Source organism: Heptranchias perlo, unplaced genomic scaffold (genome assembly GCF_035084215.1).
Source record: "Heptranchias perlo isolate sHepPer1 unplaced genomic scaffold, sHepPer1.hap1 HAP1_SCAFFOLD_64, whole genome shotgun sequence".
NCBI lineage: Eukaryota > Metazoa > Chordata > Chondrichthyes > Hexanchiformes > Hexanchidae > Heptranchias > Heptranchias perlo.
In genome coordinates, this window is record NW_027139666.1 from 2,881,641 (window position 1) to 2,893,253 (window position 11,613).

Below are 11,613 nucleotides of genomic sequence, written 5' to 3' on the forward strand. Positions count from 1 at the left end.
CTCGTTAAGCATCACCAGAACTGCTCGACTAACCTTTCTACATCTGTGGGATTCAGCGCTTCGGTCCGTTTCTGTTCTATTTTGTTGGATTGTTTACATAACGCATCAAACACACTGGAGAATCACTGAGATCCAGCTCTGAACAGAAACAAATAACAGTGAACGGCCTGGTGCCCAGGAGATCAGAAACATTACTTCGCCTGTTAATAACTAAACCGTGTTTCGAGTCCACCTACCAGCGTTGGTTCCATATGGGGGATTAAACAGAGAAAGCTGGAGGGGAGGAGTCAGAGTGTCCGACAAAGCGGAGAGCGGCCTCTGATCTTCCAGCTCCACCTTCAGCTTTCTCCACCTGCCAATTTCAAACCGTTTATCGATAATAGAACCGAAACTCAGCGCTCCGCACAAACCCTTACAGACTCGGGCTTCATATTCAAGTATTTCCAGAAACCCGGAGCTTTTAAATAAGCCCCCTTACAATTAACAGTCAGTAACATTCCTGCCGAAATACAGTCCCTTCGATAACAAGTCAACCCGCCTCCTTCCATTTCAGTCCCAGGCCCGATTCTATCTCCCCACACATCGCCTCCCAGACCGGTTCAGCAGTTTACAAACACTTTATTCCAGCTGATTTGGAGAATCTCGTGTGTTTGGGTTTGAGTTGTGACGCTGAGTTTCTCCACCAGTGTTACCGTCTCACAGACTCACTGAATCTGTGAAAAGAAAATGACCGTGAACTGTTACTGGAGCCGAACACATCCCCAGTTACAGTGAGGCCCGGACACCCCATTCTCTCTGTTTTATATCAGACAATATCCCACCTTCATTTCCAGCGCAAGAGAGAGACAAACACACTCTGTCAGCCTTACACTTCCTATCAGTGTGCTCATAACAAGCTCAATAGCAGTATCCACCTTAATATACAGCACCAGAGAGAGAGAGTGCGATAGACACGGTGAGAGAGAGCGGAGAGACAGAGTGCCATTATATCAGTTACAGGCTGACCTGTAAAGTTTAGCTTTATCCAGAAAAAAACCTATTGGAGAGAGAGAAGATGTAATCTCATCTCTCACTGATATTGTACCAGAGACAGAAACACTAATAATCGCAAACTCAGGGACAATGCAGAGAGTGACAAAAACAATGGGACACATTTAACACTCTCTTGCCTGTTGTACTATATTCGGTTTTGCAGCACAGGGACGTTCGGTGTTACACTCAGCAATCGAGAGTTTGACTCTGATTAAATTAATCTGGGACTGGTGCTGTCAGATATTAATCCAACACGGTGCCAACAGACACACCGACTCACACTTTCCTCACATGTTTCTCCAGGATTGGTTTCAGAAAACCTCCCTCCATTTTCGTAGCCACGCATCAGTTTTATCAGGAAAGAGTCCAGGAAAGAATGGAATCCACATGCTCATTTCACAGCCGCCCACATTATCTCTGAAAGGCTCTTTACCATCAGAAGATACCGAGAGAAACAGCACGGATGGAAACATCTAGTTTTGGTTTCCAGCGTTAGGCACTGGTCCCATCTGTTTCCCATTCTGGTGCCTGTTCCTGCACTGCCTGTGGACCCCATTCCCTATGACCTTTCCCCAGCCCCACTTCCTTTGCTCAGACTCTGAAAAAATTCCAATTGGCGAAAGATTGCATCGATTTTTGTATTGGGAATTAAGCCAGATATCTGCGCATGCGTGACTCAGCCCCGCCCCCAGCGCTGATTGTTGGTGATCAGAAGAGCGCATGCGCGCTCCCCTCCCACAGTTCGTCCTGTGGGCACCATTCCCTCAGTGAGCGGAAGAAGATGGTTGAAAACAGCCGGGAATGGAGAGATCACGGCTCCCGGGGGAAGGGAGCAAAGAACAGCCTCGTTACAGCAGCTCATCGCTTCAGGACCGTGTCCGCAGATGAGCTCAGAGATCGGCATTGAATCCGGGGGAAGGGCAGGGGGAGTCCGGGGGCTGTTTTTAAGAGGCGGAGTCGATCAGGAAGTGTTCCCGGAATTAGGAGTGAGTGGGGGGGGGGGGGGGTGGGGAAGAGAGAGGTCATTCTCTGGCTTTGTATGTACAGGGTGTGTCCAGGGTAAGGGAGACAGAATGGGAAGAACCTGCTATTTAAAATCATTGCTGCTTTCTCTCCCCAAACCAGGAGTGAATGTTCCTGGTTTAGTTCCAGTCTCACCCTGAATATTGTTTTTGGACAGTGAAGAGTGGAAACAGAGCCGGACAGTAAGGATGTGGGGAATTATACAAAGAGCGTCTGTTGCAGTCACCAGGTGAGAAGTGTGAAGGACACATTTTAAACATTGGTTGTTTGGTTTCGGTTGAACTGTTCGTCCCATGGGAGAGGGGATTAGAAACCTGACCTGTACAAAGGTCCCTGCCCCATCGGGCAGTCCCATTCATGAATCAGTGGAGGCGTTGGGTTGTGTCTGGATGTCATTAAATTGTTCTAAAACACCTGGTTTGTAGAAGCTGAGTGTTGCAGTACTGCAGTGGAATCAGACACTGACACTGTTTGCATGGCTGGTTTTCATAATGATTATTAACAGAGATTAAATTGATCACTTTTGTATTTTCTACCTCATGTCTTCTTGAATTACAAGAAATACGTTTTCTTTCTACAGGCAAATCTTTGAAGGACCCAGAATAAATGTAATGTTCCCTCCACTCGAGGCACAAGGAACAGTGCAGCCAGCTTCTCACATACAGTAGGTACATTATCACACACAGAGCACAGAGGCAACGCAGGTCATCAGTTCCTCAGTCTCAGACAGTAGAAGTAGTCAGTCCCACACTGATCCCAAGTACCACAGACACACTTTCAATTCAACAGTCAGAGGAGGAGAGGCAGACGTAGTTTCTATTTCACCCCAACTCAGAACAACTGCCGGGTAGATCCACAATTCCCAGTCCAATATCACACCCACCATCAGATTGAAAGGTACTGTGTCAATTTCCCAATAGTGTGGTCGAAACTAGAAATTGAATCACAGATAGAACTGACACACGGTGCCCGATTGAAAGATACAGCATTAGCCCCATTAATGTAATCCAAGATTCATCTCAAATAACAAGTAGCACTCACACACATTATGACATTAAAAGATGCAGTATCCATCCCAATTATGTAACCTGAGATACAAATTACATCCAAGTCCAAAACTCACTTACAGTATCAGAGTGAGAGATGCTGAAAGATAGCATAACCTGAGAAAAAAAATCAGATACCAGTTCAGAACTCACCCATTTTATGAAACTGAAAGTTACAATTTCAATTCGATTAGACCCAGAGCAACACATTGCATAGAAGTGCTAAAGTCTCGTACAGTGACACCCTGAAAGATATTGTATGAATGCCATTAGTGCAGACTGAGCTACATATTATATACCAATGCAAAAAACTGATACAGATTCAGACTGAAATATGCAGTATTCCATCCATGCAGACTGAGCTACACATTATATACAAGTTCCATATACAGTATCAGAGAGTGATGGAAATGGAATGAATGTCTCACTCACATACAGAACCAGAGACTGACAGATATGGAATAAATCCCAATTGCACACATGGTGCCAGAGACTGACAGGAACAGAATGAAACTCATTCACATATAGTACCAGGGACTGACATTTATTGAATGAATCCCAAACTCACACACAGTACCACAGGCTGACAGATACAGAATGAATCACAATGTACCACAGTCAGACAAATACAGAACGAATCTCACAGTCAAATTGCTGCAGACTGAGTTACACATAACATGCCAGTCCAAAAATCTTATAGTGTCAGATTGAAATATAATGTAACAATTCCATTAGTGCAGACTGAACCAAACATTATTTAGAAGTCCAACAATGTCATACCATATCAAACTCAAAGATACAACATCAATTCCATTCGCATGTACTGAGCTACATGTTACAAACCAGTCTAAAAATCTCATACAGTATCAGACTGATAGATACATTGTCAATTCTAAGAGTCAGGCTGAGCTACATATTACATTCCATTCAAAAAATCTCATACATGTCAAACTGAGATACAGAATAAATTCCATTATTATAGACTGAGCGACACATTATATACCAGTTAAATAATTTCACCATGATCAGTTTGAAAGGTATATTGTCATTCAAAACAGAGCTCAGGGAAGAAAATCCAAAAGTATATCAATATTTACAAATTAAACACTCGATAAAAAATTGCATATGATTTAAAGTATTAAAGATATAGTTTCAAATACAAATAATGCAAACTGAAATAAGAATACAGAATGAATTCAGAATTGCACATTGTCTCAGAGAATGAATTGCAGAATGATTCTCACACTGAGATAAAATAGCAGAGAATGGCAGATACAGAATGAATTCCACACTCTCAGAGAGCACCAGAGACTGACAGATACAGAATAAACCCCACACTCATGTATCATTCTAGACACAGACAAATTAAGAATGAACACCACACTCACATACAGTACCAGAGAAAGACAGAAACTGAATAAACCTGACACTCGTATACAGTACCCGTGACAGACAAATACTGAATAAACCCCACACACGCAGAGTACCAGAGACTGACAGATACAGAATGAATCCCACACTCATGTTCAGTTCTAGACACAGACAAATAAAGAATGAACACCACACTCACATACAGTAGCAGAGACTGACAGATAAACAATGAATCCCACACTCACACACAGTAGCAGAGACTGATAGACACAGAATGAATCCCTCACTTACACACAGTACCAGAGGCTGACAGATAGAGAATGAATCTCACACTCACACACAGCACCAGAGACTGCCAGAGACAGAATGTGCCCCACACTCAAATACAATACCAGAGAATGATAGATACAGAATGACTCAAACACTCACATACAGTACCAGAGACAGACAGACACACAACGAATCCCACACTCACACACAGTACCAGAGACTGACAGATACAGAATGTACCCCACACTCAAATACAATACCAGAGAATGATAGATACAGAATGAATCCCACACTCTCACACAGTACCAGAGACTGACAGATACAGAATGAATCCCAGACTCAAATACAGTACCAGAGAATGATAGATACAGAATGAATCCCACACTCACACACAGTACCAGATACTCACAGATACAGAATACACCCCACACTCATGTACAGTGTCAGAGACAGATGATACAGGATCAACCCCACACTCGAATACAGCATCATAGACAGAGAGATACCGAATAAACCCCACATTTATATCCAGAAACAGAGACTGACAGATAAAAAATAAACCCCACACTCATGTAAAGTATCAGAGACAGACAGATACAGAATAAACCCCACACACACACAGTACCAGAGACAGTCAGACACAGAATGAATCCCACACTCACACACAGTACCAGAAGCAGTCAGATACAGAATAAATCCCACATTCACATAGAGCACCAGAGAAAGACAGAAACAGAATAAAACTGACACTCGTATACAGTACCCGTGACAGACAAATATTGAATAAACCCCACACACGCAGAGTACCACAGACTGATAGGCACAGAATGAATCCCACACTCATGTTCAGTTCTAGACACAGACAAATAAAGAATGAACACCACACTCACATACAGTAGCAGAGACTGACAGATAAACAATGAATCCCACACTCACACACAGTAGCAGAGACTGATAGACACAGAATGAATCCCTCACTTACACACAGTACCAGAGGCTGACAGATAGAGAATGAATCTCACACTCACACACAGCACCAGAGACTGCCAGAGACAGAATGTGCCCCACACTCAAATACAATACCAGAGAATGATAGATACAGAATGACTCAAACACTCACATACAGTACCAGAGACAGACAGACACACAACGAATCCCACACTCACACACAGTACCAGAGACTGACAGATACAGAATGTACCCCACACTCAAATACAATACCAGAGAATGATAGATACAGAATGAATCCCACACTCTCACACAGTACCAGAGACTGACAGATACAGAATGAATCCCAGACTCAAATACAGTACCAGAGAATGATAGATACAGAATGAATCCCACACTCACACACAGTACCAGATACTCACAGATACAGAATACACCCCACACTCATGTACAGTGTCAGAGACAGATGATACAGGATCAACCCCACACTCGAATACAGCATCATAGACAGAGAGATACCGAATAAACCCCACATTTATATCCAGAAACAGAGACTGACAGATAAAAAATAAACCCCACACTCATGTAAAGTATCAGAGACAGACAGATACAGAATAAACCCCACACACACACAGTACCAGAGACAGTCAGACACAGAATGAATCCCACACTCACACACAGTACCAGAAGCAGTCAGATACAGAATAAATCCCACATTCACATAGAGCACCAGAGAAAGACAGAAACAGAATAAAACTGACACTCGTATACAGTACCCGTGACAGACAAATATTGAATAAACCCCACACACGCAGAGTACCACAGACTGATAGGCACAGAATGAATCCCACACTCATGTTCAGTTCTAGACATAGACAAATAAAGAATGAACACCACACTCACATACAGTACCAGAGACTGATAGATACAGAATGAATCCCACACTCACACACAGTACCAGAGACTGACAGATACAGAATAAATCTCACACTCACATACAGTACCAGAGACTGACATACACAGATTGAATCTCACGCTCACACACAGTACCAGAGACTGACAGATACAGAATAAATCACAAATTCACACACAGTACCAGAGACTGACAGATACAGAATGAAGCCCACACCCACACGCGGTACCACTAATTGACAGGTACAGATTAATGACCCTGCACGCACACAGTACCGGAGACTGACAGATACAGAATGAATCCCACACTCACATACAGTACCAGAAACTGACAGATTCAGAATGAATCCCACTCACATGCGGGACCGGAGACTGACAGATACAGAATTGCTGCTTTACTCGGTCATCATCCTTTGAATCTGATGGGGAAATTGAAAGAAAGTCAGTGAAACTGCTCCATTTTAATGTTTGTCTCTGACGAATTTACTGCCCAATAAATTGAACACGGGTCCGGGGTCCGTTCAATTCCCTTTTGCTTTGCTCTCCCTTTCATTCAGATTCACACCGCCCCCGGTTTTCCTGTTCACCACCACTTTCAGGTCTAAGAATCAGTATTCAGTTCCTTCCTCTTTCTCACTGTGGAGCCAATCTCTTAAATAATTAATTACTGATATTAATATCCCGCATATTAGCAGCACGTTCCCCGCAGTGCCTCAATCCAGAATGAAAGTCTTGGAGAAAAGAATCGGCTCATTTTAAGGCTTAGTCAATGATTCCGTTTTCAGGACACACGGTTCCTGTTCAGTCCCTGCAACGGAATCAATTGATAGCTTGGAATTTGTTATTTTTGCAGGTTGAAGTGAAATCTGTCCAAAACAGCAATCTGTGAATGGGGTTTTATTCCGCAAGTTATGGAGAATATATTTATAAAACAGCGCTCGGAATTTGGGACGTGTAATACGGAATAATATTATTACAAAGAGATTTTAAGTCTTTGTGTAAAAACGACATGTCCGAGTAATTCACTTATTTCATAAACTGAAATTGGCGGCTTTTTTCAAATTTTAAAAAATCGGTCAATTGTGGCCAACAATTTGCTCCGTTTTCTTATTGTCGTCTCTCCGATTGGTTAAGGAAATTAGTTTTCAAGCAAAGTAACCAATGAGAGGTAGCCTCAGTTTAGAGCGGGGTTTGCCAGTTGGGCCTGTGGTAATTCCAGGTCCCCAATGACTGAGCTCAAACGGTTCAATTTCACAAACCCTCTCAGTATCAGTGTCAGAAACAACCGTCAGAGGGAAAATCCATATCACAAGCTGGGCCCTTATCACAGCGGCTCAGCTCAACCTGTTCTCCCATGGAAACCCCCGGTCCCACATCACAACATCTGACTGATAAATAGAACCAAAACAGAGCGAATGGAGTGAAGGAACAATTCACTGAGTGGGGAATTCGGCTCGGGGTAAACTCACTTGTAACGTTCCCTGGACAATTCAGTGCACTCAATGAGGGAAATTTTCCTCAGCAACCGGTGCAGCTCGCCGCCGATACCACGTTACGTTACTGTGTGTTCCAGAAAACTCCTTATAATAAAAAAAACTATTCCGTATCCCCATTTAACTCCGCACCAGTTCCCAAGTCAGTACTCTCTCTGTGAGGCGGTGGGTGGCTCTTAGAAGAGCCTTTGGTTTGTGTCCGGTTAGAAAGGGTCGAGTTGTTCAGCCGCCGAATCCATAGAGAGTGCGGCCCTGCCGTTTCAGAGCATACACCACATCCATGGCAGTGACCGTCTTGCGCTTGGCGTGTTCAGTGTAGGTGACCGCGTCCCTGATCACATTCTCCAGGAAAACCTTCAGCACCCCGCGGGTTTCCTCGTAGATCAGACCCGAGATCCGCTTGACACCGCCACGGCGAGCCAGGCGGCGGATGGCTGGTTTGGTGATCCCCTGGATGTTATCACGAAGCACTTTCCGGTGCCGCTTGGCTCCGCCTTTGCCCAGTCCTTTGCCTCCTTTACCTCTGCCAGACATGATGATTCTTCACTCAGATCGCTGCTGAATGAAAAACCCTCGCCTTTCTTCTGTATTTATAAAGCCCGCCCCGACCTGGTTGAGAAAGGCACATTATCGGAGAGGGCGGGGAGGAGTGTTTGAATGACAGACAGAGCATGAAGTGCGGGAGGGGAGGAGACTGGCTCAGAATGACGGACAAGCGGACGTGCAACTTTTAGCTCCGCCTCCAGGAATTAGTTACGGTCCTTTTTAAAATTTTCACCAGTATCAAATGCGGAACATAAATTCGGACACAATCATTACAGACTCCGGCTTGATATTCAAGGATTGCTCGAAAAAAAAGGCGGAAAATACAATTTAAATTCAATAATTGAGGCACACTACAGTTCCAATAAAATCACTATCATAACAGAATCAATCAGTGCCGCTCCGGGACCGTTGGAAGAGGGAGTTTTCTTTTTCAGATTTGTAGCTGACAGGAGGCGCCCAATAGTTCAATAAACATAAATCGGTGTGGAAGGCACTCTATACCTTTCCGTGCTTGGGTCAGTATGGGACTGGATAGAATCAGGCACTGGGATGGATGGAGACTGGTCCTGTGAGGGGACTGGATAGAATCAGGCACTGGGATGGATGGAGACTGGTCCTGTGTGGGGACTGGATAGATTCAGGCACTGGGATGGATGGAGACTGGTCCTGTGTGGGGACTGGATAGAATCAGGCACTGGGATGGATGGAGACTGGTCCTGTGTGGGGACTGGATAGATTCTGGTACTGGGATGGATGGAGACTGGTCCTGTGTGGGGACTGGATAGAATCAGGGACCTGGATGGATGGAGACTGGTCCTGTGAGGGGACTGGATAGATTCAGGTACTGGGATGGATGGAGACTGGTCCTGTGTGGGGACTGGATAGATTCAGGTACTGGGATGGATGGAGACTGGTCCTGTGTGGGGACTGGATAGATTCAGGCACTGGGATGGATGGAGACTGGTCCTGTGTGGGGACTGGATTGATTCAGGGACCTGGATGGATGGAGACTGGTCCTGTGAGGGGACTGGATAGATTCAGGCACCGGGATGGATGCAGACTGGTCCTGTGTGGGGACTGGATAGATTCAGGTACTGGGATGGACAGAGACAGTTCCTGTGTGGGGACTGGATTCAAGGACTGAGATGGACAGAGACTTGTCCTTGGCCACTGTGTGAAGCGGAATCATAAAACTTCGCAACCTCAGCGTCCAATTTACCCTGAGATAAGCATCTGACCCCATTTCCGCTCCACCACCAAGACCGCCAACTTCCACCTCCGAAACATCGCGCGTCTCCGCCCCTGCCTCAGCTGATCTGGTGCTGAAACCCTCATCCACGCCCTTGTTACCTCCAGACTTGGCTCTTCCAATGCTCTCCTGGTCAGCCTCCTATCTGACGCCCTCTGCAAACTTCAACTCCTCCAAAACTCCGTTCCCCTATCCTAACTCCCACCAAGACCCGTTCACCTATCACCCATGTGCTCGGTAACTTACATTGACTCCCATAAGTTTAACCGCTGTAGCGATGTAATATATTAACGTAGACCGGGGATAACTGTAATCAATAGGTCAGTCTCTTCAGACAGTAACCAGCCCTTTCATAGATACAGTGGGTGGCTCTGAAAAGAGCCTTTGGGTTATCAGATTAAATCTTAGCTGCTTTATTTGCTCTTGGTGCTCACAGTGCTGGTTTTCTTCGGCAGCAGCACGGCCTGGATATTAGGCAGCACCCCGCCCTGAGCGATGGTCACCCGTCCCAGAAGCTTGTTGAGCTCCTCGTCGTTGCGGATGGCCAGCTGCAGGTGTCTGGGGATGATCCGGGTCTTCTTGTTGTCCCGGGCCGCGTTGCCGGCCAGCTCGAGGATTTCAGCCGTCAGATACTCGAGCACAGCAGCCAGATAGACCGGAGCTCCGGCACCCACACGTTCAGCGTAGTTCCCCTTTCGCAGGAGCCTGTGAACACGGCCCACAGGGAACTGCAGTCCGGCCCGGGATGAGCGAGACTTGGCCTTGGCCCGAGCTTTCCCGCCGGTTTTTCCTCTTCCAGACATTTCCACAATCTCACAAACACTTTCACAAAGAATGAAGAAATCTTCCCGCACTCGCCCTTCTTATACCTTCTGGAGGAGTGCAGTGGGGGCACTTGTGATTGGTTCATCTGTTCTCAATCTCATTGGTTCAACGAACAGCCAAATGAGAGAGCTGTTTTATTCACCAATCAATAGCCGGCAATGAGAAAAAGGCGGAAAATACCGAACTGAACCGTTTGATTGAAATTTGAAAAGCCCGCCAATATATTTGTAACACAAGAAGCGGATTAAGTAAATAATGTCGCCTTAAGACAAAGATTTAAAAATCTCTCTCCATTTACTCTGTTATTCCACATTTCCAGTCACAACTTCCAGAATCTTTTACAATCCGGTGAAAATCCGGCTTCATTCACCGTTCGCTTTCAATCCGGCGGGAATAAAGTCCCATTTTGTAACGGGACAGATCCCAGCTCAATCTTTGTAAAAGTAACAAACCACAGATTGTGGATTGATGCCTGTTCACAGGAGCTGCAGCGCGATCGAAACCGGAGCCGAGACTCCTGGCGTAAGAAGTCGAACAGTGACAGAGCCTTTAGACTATTCTGTAGTCGGTGTGAAGTCCCTTTCAGGGTTGTTGCTTTAAAGAGGATTGCGGTTCTGAAAGTGATATTCCCGAATAATGAACAAAAAAACGTGAAAAGGAGAAAGAAATGACCTTAAAACGGCTCTGAAGGGGCAGATGCGGGGGAAGGGGCGGAATATGACCGGGGACGAGAGGATCAGGGACACGTTTTTGGTTATTGAAACTAAATAAAACAACGACAGAGATTATACCGGGCAGTGATTATGAGAATCTACCAGATTTCAAGTGAAATTACAAAAGCACAAGTTGGAGAGACAGTGAGTATCAAACTATCGACAGTAAAATGATTCCATCGAGG

General features: G+C 45.1%; 1 protein-coding gene and 1 long non-coding RNA gene across 2 annotated transcripts; both read right to left on the reverse strand.

Moving 5' to 3' along the window:
• Positions 1-3,629: 3,629 nt before the first annotated feature.
• On the reverse strand, positions 3,630-8,265 carry LOC137318037 (uncharacterized). The gene is made up of 2 exons (XR_010961799.1): positions 8,072-8,265; positions 3,630-7,021 (listed from the first exon to the last, which is right to left on the reverse strand). It is a non-coding gene; the product is annotated as an uncharacterized lncRNA (long non-coding RNA).
• A 2,038-nt stretch (positions 8,266-10,303) lies between these two features.
• On the reverse strand, positions 10,304-10,693 carry LOC137317922 (histone H2A.J-like). Its single transcript, XM_067980920.1, has one exon. It carries the CDS (start codon positions 10,691-10,693, stop codon positions 10,304-10,306), a length of 390 nt encoding a protein of 129 aa, XP_067837021.1.
• Between the last annotated feature and the right edge of the window lie 920 nt (positions 10,694-11,613).